The following is a 14,321-nucleotide window of genomic DNA, read 5'->3' on the forward strand; positions in this document are numbered from 1 at the left end:
TATTAGGAAATGCTCTTTAAATCCATGTATGAAGGGTAGCTGAGGTCTACCACTGGGGTCCTTCCATTTTGCGAGTGCTGCTTATACTGCCCCTGACTGACCCAGCAGAGGGGACTCCTATCCCTGATCCTTAAGACGCTACAGAAGAATGAGGAGTTGTCTTAGGAATGCACCAGATTGCCCAGTGACTGGTATTTTCAAGCCCTTTTCTATCCCATCAGACACCTTACATGGGCTTTAACCACCAGGTTACTCAGCAGGTTACTCAGTTCAAAGCCAGGTTCAGAAATAGAATAGGAGATGGGGTGGGGGCTATGGACCAATCCTTTCTACCTTAGCCCTTTGCACCCTGGCAGCGTTCAAATCCTGCTTTCTCCATATTGTATCGAAACCTGATCTGTCTTCTCTGTCCTCAAAGTTAAAACACTTGCTCAGGCCCTGATCTCTCCTGTTTCAATTACTGCAACCTTTTTCTCTCTGGCCTGAGACCCATATCGCTCTCATCCCCAGTTTGTCAGAACACAGGCACTAGTCTTATTTTCCTCACCTGTTGATCTGACAGTACCACTCCTTCCACAGACCCCCTTGCACACTGTGTCAGGTCTGGTCTTGGTGATGTGCAGTTTTCTGTCATCTGAGCTAGACTATTGCAGTTCTCACTATCAAATGCTCCCTGACCTGAAAAACTCCAGCTTGTCCAGAATGCAGCAACTCATCTGCTTAACAGGCTGCAGTGCACAACCCCCTCCTTCGCCACCTCAGTGCCCCGCTCTCATCAGTGGTTTCCCATTGAGTAGATCCAGTACTAGGTGTCTGTCTTGATTTCAAAGCCCCCCACCTTGGAATGGACCCCCATTCAGAGCTCTGACACAGCTTTTATCTCAGGCAATTAATAATATGTATAAATAATTGGGAGGTAAGTGAGGCTCTTCCTGGGAAAGTGTTGGGGTGAGGGCAGGTGGCAGTGGCACAGGAGGGACTAAAAGGGAGGGCGCTGTGTGTGTGTGTGCGAGTGAGTGAGCTGCGCTTGGGGAAAGTGGTGACTTTAGAGTCAGTGGTTTGATTCCTGCAATGTTGTCTTATTATTTACATTACAATAGTGTCCAGAGGCCCCAGTCAAGATCATGGACCCATTGTTCTAGGCGCTGCCCAGAGACAGGGAGACATGGCTGCTGCACCATGGAACTAGGGATTGAAACTGACTATTCTCTTTGGTCCCTTCTCTTCCAGGGTCAGTTTGGAGTCCAGGAAGAAGAGCTATTGAAATGTCTCATTTCTACAGTGTCTGTAACCAGGGGAGAGCAGATTCAGCGTCTCCACACGCAGCAGCAGGCTGAGGGTAAGGGGCAGGGCTGGAAGTTGGCTGGCATATCTATCTTATTCATGACCTTAAGTCCTGGTGTGGTGTTGTACCAACAGTGTATGTAAGCTCTTTGGAGCAGGGATTATCTCTCCCTATGTGTTTGTACAGCTCTCCTTGTAATGGGCCCTAATTCTGAGAGGGGTCTTTAGGTGTTAGTGCAGTACACACAAGGCCTGATTTGTCAGAATTGCTGTGAACCCACGAATCTCTTTGAAGTGGATGAGAGCTGCATATGCTGAGTACTCTTGAAAATGAAGCCAACAGTAGAACAGTACTCTTCTGCTCTTTCCCATCTGGTTTTAAATGAAGTGAAAGGGCTTTTTAGTGTCTGCATTGTGGGTGTGACAGATGTGAGGATGACCAATGCAGCAGACACCTTGCTATGGCTCTGATATTTGAATAGGGCCATTCTCTTTCTGTGATGGGCTTTTTTATTTGTCATCCACAAGTCTGGCCTTCATCCTCAGGCTGAAAGTGGTTATAAAACATGAGCCAATGCCAGCCTTGTCAGACCACTTCCACGTCTAGGCTGGAACAAGAGTTTTCCCCATTGTGAAGAAAGACGAAATTATTTATATGGTCCTCCATGGCAACTTGGATCGCACCAAACTCATAAGAACAACCATACTAAGTTAGACCAATAGTCCATTCAGCCCAGTATCCTGTCTTCCAACAGTGGCCAATACCAGGTGCTTCAGAGGGAATGAACAGAACAGTTAATTATCAAGTGATCTATTCCGTCAGCCATTTCCAGCCTCTGGCAAACAGCAATCCCTGCCCTTCCTGGCTAATAGCCATTGATGGACCTATCATCCATGAACTTATCTAGTTCTTTTTTGAACCCCATTATAGTCTTCAAAACATCCTCTGGCAAAGAATTCCACAGGTTGGAATGTGCGTTGTGTGAAGAAGTACTTCCTTTTGTTTGCTTTAAACCTGCTGCCTATTAATTTCTTTCGGTGACCCCCTGGTTCTTGTGTTGTGAGCTGTAAATAACACTTCCTTATTTACTTTCTCCACACCGTTCCTGATTTTATAGACCTCTATCATATCCCCCTTAGCCATCTCTTTTCAAAGCTGAAAAGTCCCAGTGTTATTAATCTCTCCTCATATGGAAGCTTTTCTATATTCCTAATCATTTTAGTTGCCCTTTTCTGTATTTTTCCAATTCCAATATTTTTTATTTATTTATTTATTTATTTATTTTGTGATGGGGCGACTAGTTCTGCACAGTCAAGAGGTAGGCATACCATGGATTTATATATTGTGTGATATGGTGCAGGCAGCAGGCAGTAGAAGAGTGGTGGATGGGAGGTATGTGAGTCCCAGAATGCTCCGGGCCTTATTCCCTGCTGACTAACTCAGAGCCACTGGGGGCAATAAGGAGCAGCTGAGGCTGATTAAGGTTCAGCCAGGTGCTCCATAAAAGGGCTCCGCCCCAAACACAAGGGGCACAAGCTGGAGGAAGTAGGAGTGCTGTGCTGTGCTGTGCTGTGCTGTGCTGTGCTGTGCTGTGCTGTGCTGAGGAACGGAACGGAGCAGAGCGGACTGGACTGGACTGGACTGGACTGGAGAGCAGAGCAGAGCTCTGCAGTCGAACAGTGAGGAGGAAGGTACCGGCTCAAGAGGCCAGAAAGACTGAAGGAGGGGGAGAATTAGCCCAGGGGAAGAGTGTGCCATCTGGAAAGCAGTACCAGCAGCACATAGCTGCTTCTCATAGGGCCCCTGGGCTGGGACCCGGAGGAGCGGGTGGGCCCGGGTCCCTACCCCCTCCCCCAGGAAGACGGGGTGACGGGCAACTTCCTGGCCCCCTACAAGCAGGAAGGTGCGAGACCCACTGGAGGGAAGCCGGCCATCAGCCACAATAGGCAATATGATATTTTCTGTCTTATTATCTATACCTTTCCCAATGATTCCAACATTCTGTTAGCTTTTTTGACTGCCACTGCAAATTGAGTGAATGTCTTCAGAAAACTATCCACAATGACTCCAAAATCTCTTTCTTGAGTGGTAACAGCTAATATAGACCCCATCATTTTATATGTATAGTTAGGATTATGTTTTCCAATGTGCATTACTTTGCATTTATCAGCATTGAATTTCACCTGCCCTTTTGTTGCCCAGTCACCCAGTTTTGTGAGATCCCTTTATAACTCTTTGCAGTCTGCTTTGAACTTAACTATCTAGAGTAGTTTCGTATCATCTGCAAATTTTGCCACCTCATTGTTTACCCCTTTTTCCAGGTCATTTATGAAAATGTTGAACAGGACTGATCCCAGTACAGATCCCTGGGGGACACCACTATTTACCTCTCTCCATTCTGATAACTGACCATTTATTCTTACCCTTTGTTTTCTATCTTTTTAACCAGTTCCTGATACAGGAGAGGACCGTCCCTCTTATTCCATGACTGCTTACTTTGCTTAAGAGCCTTTGATGAAGGACCTTGTCAAAGGCTTTCTGAAAATTTAAGTACACTATATCTACTGGATCACCTTTGTCCACATGCTTGTTGACTCCCTCAGAGAATTTTAGTAGATTGGTGTGGCATGATTTCCCTTTCCAAAAACCATGTTGACTCTTCCCCCACAAATCGTATTTATATATGTGTCTGATAATTCTGTTCTTTATTGTGGTTTCAACCAGTTTGCCTGGTACTGAACCTAGACTTACTGGCTTGTAATTGCCAGGATTGCCTCTGGAGCCTTTTTAAAAAATTGACATCACATTAGCTATCCTCCAGTAATCTGGTACAGAAGCTGATTTAAGTGATACGTTTACATACCACAGTTCTGCAATTTCACATTTGAGATCCTTCAGAACCCTTGGGTGAATGCCCTCTGGTTCTGGTGACTTATTATTTTTTAGTTTATCAATTTGTTCCAATATCTCCTCTAAAGACACTTCATTCTGGGACAGTTCCTCAGATTTGTCACCTAAAAAGAATGGCTCAGGTGTAGGAATCTCCCTATCTCCCTCACACTTTTTTCAGTAGAGACTGATGCAAAGAATCCATTTAGTATCTCCACAATGGCCATATCATCTTTGACTGCTCTTTTAACACCTTGGTCATCCAGTGGCCCCACTGATTTTTTGGAAGGCTTCCTGCTTCTCGTGTACTTACACATTTTTTGCTAGTAGTTTTTGAGTCTTTTGTTAGTTGTTCCTCAAATTTTTCTTTGGCCTGCCTAATTATACTTTTACACTTGACTTGCCAGAGTGTATGCTCCTTTCTATTGTCCTCAGTAGGATTTGATTTCCAATTTTTAAAGAATGCCTTTTTGCCTCTAACTGCTTTTTTTACTTTGTTGTTTAGCCATGGTGGCACTTTTTTGGTCCTCTTATTATGTTTTTTAATTTGGGGTATACATTTAAACTGATTATGGTGTTTTTTAAAAGTTTCCATACAGCTTCCGTGCATTTCACTTTTGAGACTGTATCTTTTAATTTCCATTTCACAAGCTTTATTATTTTTGTATAGTTCTCCTTTCTGAAGATAAATGCTACTGTCATGGGCTTCTTTCTTTCTCTCTCTCCACAAGGATGTTAAATTTAATTATATTATAGTCGCTATTACCAAGCGGTTCAGCTATATTTACCACTTGGGCCAAATTCTGTGCTCCACTTAGGACTAAATCAATAATTGCTTCTCCCATTGTGGGTTCCAGGATTAGCTGCTCCAAGAAACAGTGATTTATGGTGTCTAGACATTTTATCTCTGCATCTCATTCTGAGGAGACCTATACTCCATCAGTATGGGGATATTTGAAACCCCCCATTATTATTGAGTTTTCTATTTTTACAGCCTCTCATCTCCCAGAATATTTCACAATCCTCATCAATATTCTGGTCAGTTGGTCGGCGGTATATTCTTACTCAGGCAAGAATTGAGGTGATGTTGGTGGAAAAAGGGATGTGCTTCAAAGAACTTTGTTCCATCAGTTACATCATTCACTATCCAGCAGATTTGTCCTCAGACTAAGCCCCAGCCTAAGGGTGATAAACTCACTTCCATCTGCAACTGCCCAGGATTTATCACCCGCAAGCTCAATTGTTGCAGTTCATTATATCTAAGAAGACACATCAGTCCCTGAGGGAGTTCTAGTTGGCACAAAACTTAGTAGCCCACCTGCTCAACATGAACATATCACCTCTGTCTCTGTACTGGCTCTCCACTGAATTGAAAGCAAAACAAATGTGATGGTCCCGTAGTGCAATCTGAATTAATGAATTGATATGTCATTCCGATTTCCCACTCCCATCCTGCTTGCTCTGCTGTGAAAACCCCCACTCCTGGGTTGTTTACACACAATCTTCAGCAGGTAAACATCTCCCAGCTAAGTGAGTGCGTGCTTTTAGCCAGCCACTCTTTGGATTCTACAACAGAATGACACTAGGAAATACCCTTAATCCCAGATGCAACCCTAGGAACCTCCGTTTTATAATGTTCCGTTATGCCCACTGAACAATGTAAGATCATATAAATTTGTCAGTTTAACAAAGAAATTGATATCCACCAGTCTTGTTATTCTCAGTGAAGTCCCCAACACACTTCAAACCAAATGCACTGCTTTAGGTAGAGCAAACAAAACAAACTTATTAACTGCAGAAGAATTTTAAATGACAAGTCAAAGCATAACAAGTCAGATTTGGTCAAAAAAATTAAAGTAAACACATTCTAAGCTAAGCTTAACACTTTCAGTGACCTTACAAACTTAAGAGTTCCAGAGGGGTAGCTGTGTTAGTCTGTATACAGCAAAAACAACGAGAGAAATGATACCGATACTACCAATTGCATCTGAGGAAGTGAGCTGAAGTTCACGAAAGCTTATGCCGACTGAAATTAAATTTGTTAGTCTTTAAAATGCTACAGAACTCTCGTTCTTACAAACTTAGGCGATTCTCACCACAGGCTGGCTGGCTGGCTTACCTTCAGTGAGGCTCTTCCCTTTGGTAAGAACTTCAGTTGCTTGGTGGTGTTAATAGATGGAAGAGAACATGGCAAATGTCTCCCCTTTTTATAACACTCCTTCTCCACTGTGGGACTTTGCTCCTTTCCTTCAGGGTCAGATGACAAACAATGTCCTTATATGGACTCATCCATGTCCTGAGTCAGTGAGCATTACCTCCTCCTGGTTCCAAACTGACCAAGGGAAGGGAGGTGACTCACTCAAGAATCCAATTAATCCTTAGGCCAGTCCTTTGTTCCTGGAAGGCTGAGCTGGTTTATCCTATACATGCCTTGTGAGGTGTGAACTGCCCCTTTACTCCTGGAGCTTTTTGCTTGGTCATGTTTCAAGCCACAAGGACACATCTTTGAGAATATTACACAGTGAAATCTTACAATTATACGTATAAAATTGCAACCTATGTACTACTATAACGATGATCAGCACATCATGAGCATTCCAAAAACATCTAACATGCCATACTTTGCGTTAGACAACACACAATTACACTATAAGGGTGAACATGGGGGTGAAGGGCATCACAACAAGGTCTTTGCCTGATACTCATAAGCTGTTCATGGGATCATGAGAGACATCCCTGCCTTTGCAGCCATGAACTCCCATAGCTGCGCTCCACCAAAACAATTCATCTCTTTCAGTGGGAGAGGGCTTGTGAATGCAGGAGGCAGAGCTACCAAAGGTCCCAGATCTAGAATATGAAACTCTGCCACAGGAAGGGAGATCATTGGCCTCTTCATACTTTGAATTAAAATTCATTACATTGACTTAGTTTCCCCAATGTGCTATATGAATACAGAGCACAACCATCCCACTTGCTCATTCCCATATACACAAACTTTTTTTTTTTTTTTAAAAGTCCCAGGGAAAGGTTAAAGCTGCCTGCGCCCCTAGATCCCCTTGGTCTCTGGGTTGTCCCTTAGTGCCTACTTTCAGTTCTTGCAAATTGCTCTGCCCTTCATGGATTCTTTTATTCATGCCCTGCTAGACCAAAAGTAGGGTAGATACCTAGATTCACAAACCTGTGTGTTGCAGATGCCCCTCTAAGTTGAGAACTTGCTCAACTGTCTCTCCAGAAGTGGGAATTTCTGAGATGCTCAATGACTTTTGTTTAAAAAATTTGTTTATTTAATAGAGTAAAAAGATGATTTACAAACAAAACAAATTTAACCGCGTCTCTTCTGGCTAGATTTAATCTTTCATATATGCCTATGAGCCAGGTGGTCTTTCTTCAGTTACTTCATAAACATCATGTTTCTCTCTCTCTCTTTCTGTTAGGTTTTAGTCCATCATGCTGGTGTGTGCATGTGTGTGTTTGTCACTGTCCTAAAGAAGCTGGCCCCATTAATGTATTCCCTGTGGATTGTGTTCCCGCTGACCTAAACTGGTTTCCTTGGTCTGCTGGAGCTTGCAGTTGAGCTAATCACAGTGAATGTCTTTGAGACTGTGTAATCATTACTTGTACTCATGGGTGTGTTGCACCCTCACTGATGAGGAGGTAGTTAATTTTCTTCCTGCTGCTAAGGAACCCAGACTCCCCCTGCAGCTTCAGAATACTCTTAGTACACAGGCCAGTGAAATCAGATTTCAGCTACAGATCAAAATATACAATTAATACAGGGACATGTGGTCATTGTCACAAACCCTGTAAACTTTATCAATTCTTTCTGCTACAGGCTGAGAAAAGGGAGAGAAATACTATTATTATTTCTATTAATAACAGAATGGGGCCCATGTAAGTGCAGAAGGCTTATCCACATGATTATTTAGTGAGTGACAAGCTGGAGTATAAACCTATGGCCCTTTAGCCTGCCATGCAGCAGTTGGCTGTATGGACCCTGCTATTGTGCACGAACTGCTCTTAGTACACTTTGATCTCCTGCTGTTTGAAACAGCAACAGCAAAAGCAGGTGAGAAGTCAAGTGGGGAAATAAGGCTTAAAAATCATACTTTGAGCATGTGCATTCATTATTTAAATAAGGGTGTTCAATAAATCTTTCAATATTGGAATGGCACATACATGTCTGTGGAAGTTCAGACCTGATAATGTTTAAATCTACTCTTAACGCACAGGCACATTTTGAATTGTGGAAACTTCTAGAGGGAAGTTCGTAGGACACCTGCAGGTGCTAGCCAAGTTCTTGGGTGTTAAAAGTTAAGCATTTTATACACATAAGAATTAGTTTCATTCAGGAGCAGAGGGGTGGCTCAGCGCCATGGCAGCTGGGGTAGACATTGTCCTTTCAACTCCTTAGAGTTTTGGGAAATTTGAAGGGACCTGACGCGTATCTTTCACCAGTTTTTCTACGTGCCCAAAGCTGTAACAGTCTTTGGAGTTGCATATGTAGTAAGTGTGCATAGAAGCAGGCACAGTGTTGTCGGTGAAGTGAGGGTTCCTGATGCAAAGCATTGACAATGTGCTCAGTTCTTTGTAGGATTTAAGAGAGAGAGAGTCTGAGAGGATTATCATAATAGCGCACCACCGGGGAATGTGTGTCAGAAGCAGAGATAACTGTGTCAAAATATAACCCATGTAAAGTGCTCTTTCCTTATACCAGCTCATAAGGAAAGAAGTGAATCCCAGATATGTCTTTATAAAGAGTAAATACATTAGATTGGCTTTTTAATAACAAACTTTTTAAATCTTAGATTTCTAAATTAATGTTAAATAGAAAAAGTTTGTGAGTTTGAAAACTCCTTGTGTCACCCCAGACAGTAAAATAGTTATTTTCTCCCATGTAGGTTCATACATGACATGATGCTGACTTTCTCTTCCTTTCTTTAGAACTGCAGCAAAGTTTCCATGCATCCATGTGCACTTGATACAGTCCTGCAGCCCAACCAGCATGGGTCCTGTCCTTGTTCTCTCTTTGAAGTCTCTCATGCTGGTGGAATTTTTGAATGCTGTAGGACGGTTTCTATAGTTTAATCAAAAGTTCAGGTGTTTGCAGAAGAATCATTCAGATGTCCAAATAACATTCAGAGGTTCTAGTGCTCTTAGTGACAGGAGTCATATGTACAGGGAGAGACTGTCATCCTTGGTGACAGAAGGGTGAAGGAAGTTTCTCTGCCAAAAATCTTGGGGGTATTATTCTAAAAAATTATTAGACTCTTCAATAGATGAGCTTTCCCATTTTACATGGTCTACTAAACACATTGCTCAGGTGCCCTCCTGTCAGAATGCAATTTTGAAGGTAATCTCAGAGTAGAGTGGAAGTTTTCTTCCCTAGGAAACTCAAGTAGTGTGTGGGGGTCAAAATCCATCTTGTAATGGATAGCTAGTTACAGTCTCAACAGGACTTAATAATCCTCTCCATACAGAGTATTAACCACAGGGGAGGATACAGAGAAATAGTCCAGACCCCACATACCCTGCTTAGCATGTGTAACTGTGTTCAGTCTTCCTTCTGGAGCCACTAGGGCTCTTGGGCCCCAAGATGGAAGAGAGTCCCACCACAAGGGCCTCTTCTGGCCTAGAGGGAAGCTCTTCCAGGGACTGGAACACCTACAGCCAGGTGACCATCTTTTTTTACTGTATGACTGTGCAGATGCCCGGGACTCCATTGCTAAGGTAGCATATGGCCGTGTATTTGGTTGGATTGTCCGCAAAATCAATGAACTGTTGGCTGAAAATGTGGATCCTGAGGTGGAGCTGGGGGAGATTGGTGAGTCCCAGCTATCTTGCTCCTGTCAGTCTCCTGAATGCATGTGCCACAGCCAAAAGAGCATAGCACCCTGGGTGAGGCGGTGCTCACTGGGACTGAGTACAGGGTTGTAATTCCAGGGATGGGGTGGTATTGATATGAGATTATTTTGAAGTTGTCTCTGGGGGGTTCAGTCTGAAGAGGAAGCTTAATGCAAGGATGTAATTCTGGGGGAGAATCTCTTTTGTTCACTGAAATTTAGTTCTAGTGTTCTCTATGAGGTGGGTCTCTGGGGGGTGGCTGGGGTGTAGCTGGCTGCAGGGATGGGGTTGGTGTGAGGGACAGAGACTCAGTGAAAGGGTGTCATGGCAGCCTGTGGGAGGGCCATAACACAGGAGCTCCCACAAGAGTGAGTTTCTGAGGGGATGGGAGCTTGATGTTTAATGCATGGGTCTCAGTGAGGGGAGTGTTTAGCTGCCATGGTAGAAAGTGTGTAGCCACCCCTGCAGGGAATTTCTGTTGAGGCTCATCTCCCTCCTCCTAGGGATCCTGGATATCTTTGGGTTTGAAAACTTCGTGGTGAATCGTTTTGAGCAGCTCTGCATAAACTTGGCCAATGAGCAGCTGCAGCACTTCTTCAATTATGTGAGTGTCCCAGGTGTGACATTGTCTGGCATGTCAGTGGACAGAGCCATGGGAGGGCAGAGCCATGCAAGGGCAGAGTGGTGACCTCTCTTTGTACAGTAACTGAGGGTGGTGATCCTGCTGTTGGAGCAGAGAGGAGACCAGAAGCAGGGACCACCTCATGCATGGCAGTTACCATTGTAACAGAGTGATTGCTCAGAGCAGTGATCTTGTCTTGGGGAGACATATGAGTGCTGAGGAGGTTTGAAGCTGACACTTTGCCTTGCACATAAGGTGTTGAAGGGAAAGATGCATGACTTGCTTAGCTGAAGGCTGTTTGTGCTGCTAGGAGCTCCAATATTACTCTCTTCTGTGTCTTAGCACATTTTCCAACTGGAGCAGGCTGCCTACCAGGAGGAAGGGCTGCCCTGGGAGGCAATTATATTCAACAATAATAAACCCATTCTGGTAAGTGACCTAGAGCTGGGTGTGGGAGGAACCTCCCTCCAGCCTCAGGCAGAGGCACAGAGGATGGGGAGAAGAGGTGCTGAATCAAATGTTGGCTGGGTTAGGATCTGGGAAAAAGTTCCCTGGAAGGTGGGGGCGGAGTGTGTAGTGAGCAGGTGAAAGGGAGATGGCTTCTCAAGAGAGGATGGATTACTTCCACTCCCGTTAGGTAAGGGGCTCATCTCTTTTCCTTCTCTTGCTGCAGGACCTGTTCCTGGCCAAGCCACTGGGGCTGCTCTCTCTCCTGGATGAGCAGAGCTCATTCCCTCAGGTATGGCAATTATCACTAGAGTAGTACAGGAACAAGCTGTGGGTCAGAGAAGATGTTGGGGGGCTGTTGCAACAGATGTCTGAGGAGAAACATAAGTCTTTTTCTGTGCTACAAAAGATACCATGTCTATGAAGAGTTGAGTGAGCTGAGATACTGCTGCTCATGACTAACTGGGCAACTCAGGCCACTGCTAAACCTGGGCGGCATTGTGTCAGCATAGCTGTGGACAGTTCAGTGAGCGCAAACGCAGTAATATTTTTGTCATCTAGACAAGGTCATTGGAGCACTCAGGGTAGCTTGGGACTCGCAATGGAGAGTGTGGTCCAGCAGGGGAAAGTACCACAGATAACTGAGGAGGGTTTCCAGCACTGTGCGGATAGGTCAGTGTGGGGTGCATGGCTGTGAGATTTGGGGGGCTTTCTGACAGTGGGAAGCTGGGACTCAATCTATGATTCTATGAATATTAGGGTTGGAAGGGACCTCAGGAGGTCATCTAGTCCAACCCCCTGCTCAAACAGAACCAACCCCAACTAAATCATCCCAGCCAGAGCTTTATCAAGCTGCACCTTAAAAACCTCTAAGGACTGAGATTCCACCACCTCCCTAGATAACCCATTCCACTGCTTCACCACCCTCCTAGTGACAACGTTTTTCGTAATATCCAACCTAGACCTCCCTCACTGCAACTTGTTCTGTCATCTGCCTCCACTGAGAACAGCCACCTCCATCATCCCTGAAACCCCCATTCAGGTACTTGGAACTAGGATTCAGGATGTGACGGAGAGACTGCCGAGACTCATCAAGTCCTCAGACCGCTACCCCTTCCTACTTCTCCACGTGGGCACCAACGACACTGCCAAGAATGATCTTGAGCGGATCACTGCAAACTATGTGGCTCTGGGAAGGAGGATAAAGGAGTTTGAAGCACAAGTGGTATTCTCATCCATCCTCCCTGTTGAAGGAAAAGGCTCAGGTAGAGACCGTCGCATTGCGGAAGTAAATGCATGGTTACGCAGGTGGTGTCAGAGGGGGGTCTTTGGATTTTTCGATCATGGGATGTTGTTCCAGGAAGAAGGATTACTAGGAAGAGACGGGATTCACCTAACGAAGAGAGGAAAGAGTATCTTCGCAGATAGGCTGGCTAACCTAGTGAGGAGGGCTTTAAACTAGGTTCGATGGGGGATGGAGACCTAAGCCCGAAAGTAACTGGGGAAGTGGGACTCCACAAGGAAGCAGAAGGAGGAGGGTGCAACAGGGAGGCCTCCTGAATTGCACTGAGAAAGTAGGGCAATCGGCTAGTTATCTCAAGTGCCTGTACACAAATGCAAGAAGCCTGGGAAACAAGCAGGAAGAACTGGAAGTCCTGGCACAGTCAAGAAACTATGACATGATTGGAATAACTGAGATTTGATGGAATAACTCTCACATTTGGAGAACTGTCATGGATGGGTATAAACTGTTCAGGAAGGACAGGCAGGAGCCAAATGGTGGAGGAGTTGCACTGTATGTAAGAGAGCACTATGATTGCTCTGAGCTCCAGTATGAAACTGGAGATAAGTCAGTTGAGAGTCTCTGTGTTAAGCTTAGAAGGAAGAACAATAAGAGTGATGGCGTGGTGGGTGTCTGTTATAGACCACCAGACCAGGAAGACGAGGTAGATGAGGCTTTCTTTGGTCAACTAGGGAAAGTTTCCAGTTCACAGGACCTGATTCTCATGGAGGACTTCAATCACCCTGACATCTGCTGGAAGAGCAATACAGCAGAGCACAAACAATCCAGGAAGTTTTTGGAAAGTGTTGCGGACAACTTCCTGGTGCAAGAGCTGGAGCAGCAAAGTAGGGGCCGTGCTTCTCTTGACCTGCTGCTCACAAACAGGGAAGATTTGGTAGGGGAAGTAGGAGTGGGTGGCAACCTAGGCAGCAGTGACCATGAGATGGTCGAGTTCAGGATCCTGACAAAAGGAAGAAAGGAGAACGGCAGGATACGGACCCTGGCCTTCAAAAAAGCAGACTTTGACTCCCTCAGGGAGCTGATGGGCAGGATCCCTTGGGAGGCTAATATGAGGAGGAAAGGAATCCAAGAGAGCTGGCTGTATTTTAAAGAAACCTTATTGAGGTCAAAGGAACAAACCATCCCGATGTGCAGAAAGACTAGCAAATATGGTAGGCGTCCAGCTTGGCTTAACAAAGAAGTCTTTGGCAAACTTAAAAACAAAAAAGAAGCTTACAAGAAGTGGAAGCTTGGTCAGATGACTAGGGAGGATTATAAAAATACTGCTCGAACATGCAGGAATGAAATCAGGAAGGCCAAAGCACAATTAGAGTTGCAGCTAGCAAGGGACGCGAAGGGGAACAAGAAGGGTTTCTACAGGTATGTTACCAACAAGAGGAAGATTAGGGAAAGTGTGGGCCCCTTACAGAATGGGGGAGGCAACCTAGTGACAGAGGATGTGGAGAAAGCTGGAGCTACTCAATGCCTCTTTTGCCTCTGTCTTCACAGACAAGGTCAGCTCCCAGACTGCTGCACTGAGCGGCACAGAATGGGAAGGAGGTGAACATCCCGCAGTGCTAAAGGAACAGGTCCAAGACTGTTTAGAAAGATTGGACATACACAAGTCCATGTGGCTGGATGCAATGCACTGAGGGTGCTGAGGGAATTGGCTGATGTGCTTTCAGAAACATTGGCTATTATCTTTGAAAGCTCGTGGCAACGGGGAGGTCCCTGACGACTGGAAAAAAGCAAATATAGTGCCCATCTTCAAGAAAAGGAGGAAAGAGGATCCGGGGAACTACAGACCGGTCAGCCTCACCTCAATCCCTGGAAAAATCATGGAGTAGGTCCTCAAGGAATCCATTTTAAGGCACTTGGAAGAGAGGAAGGTGATCAGGAACAGTCAACACAGATTTACCAAGGGAAAGTCATGCCTGACCAACCTGATTGCTTTC

The 14,321-nt window shown here is 44.9% G+C and overlaps 1 protein-coding gene across 5 annotated transcripts in view; it reads left to right on the top strand.

Moving 5' to 3' along the window:
* The window catches only part of LOC137149888 (myosin-IIIb-like), a 126,771-nt gene that overhangs the window by 13,403 nt on the left and 99,047 nt on the right, over positions 1-14,321 (top strand). For 4 of the 5 annotated variants that reach the window (XR_010918857.1, XM_067543509.1, XM_067543508.1 and 1 more), the window contains 5 exons: positions 1,231-1,339; positions 9,879-9,995; positions 10,519-10,619; positions 10,980-11,066; positions 11,311-11,376. Coding sequence is in view for 4 of the 5 variants with exons in the window: in XM_067543509.1 (XP_067399610.1) it covers positions 1,231-1,339; positions 9,879-9,995; positions 10,519-10,619; positions 10,980-11,066; positions 11,311-11,376 (480 nt within the window). In the remaining variant the exon portion in view is untranslated. The remainder of the gene's footprint in view (positions 1-1,230; positions 1,340-9,878; positions 9,996-10,518; positions 10,620-10,979; positions 11,067-11,310; positions 11,377-14,321) is intronic. The other variant, XM_067543511.1, reaches the window with a different exon arrangement.

The sequence above is a fragment of the Emydura macquarii genome, unplaced genomic scaffold, assembly GCF_026122565.2.
Source record: "Emydura macquarii macquarii isolate MOO-44397 ecotype Brisbane River unplaced genomic scaffold, CSIRO-AGI_Emac_v2 contig_915, whole genome shotgun sequence".
In the NCBI taxonomy this organism is placed as follows: Eukaryota; Metazoa; Chordata; order Testudines; family Chelidae; genus Emydura; species Emydura macquarii.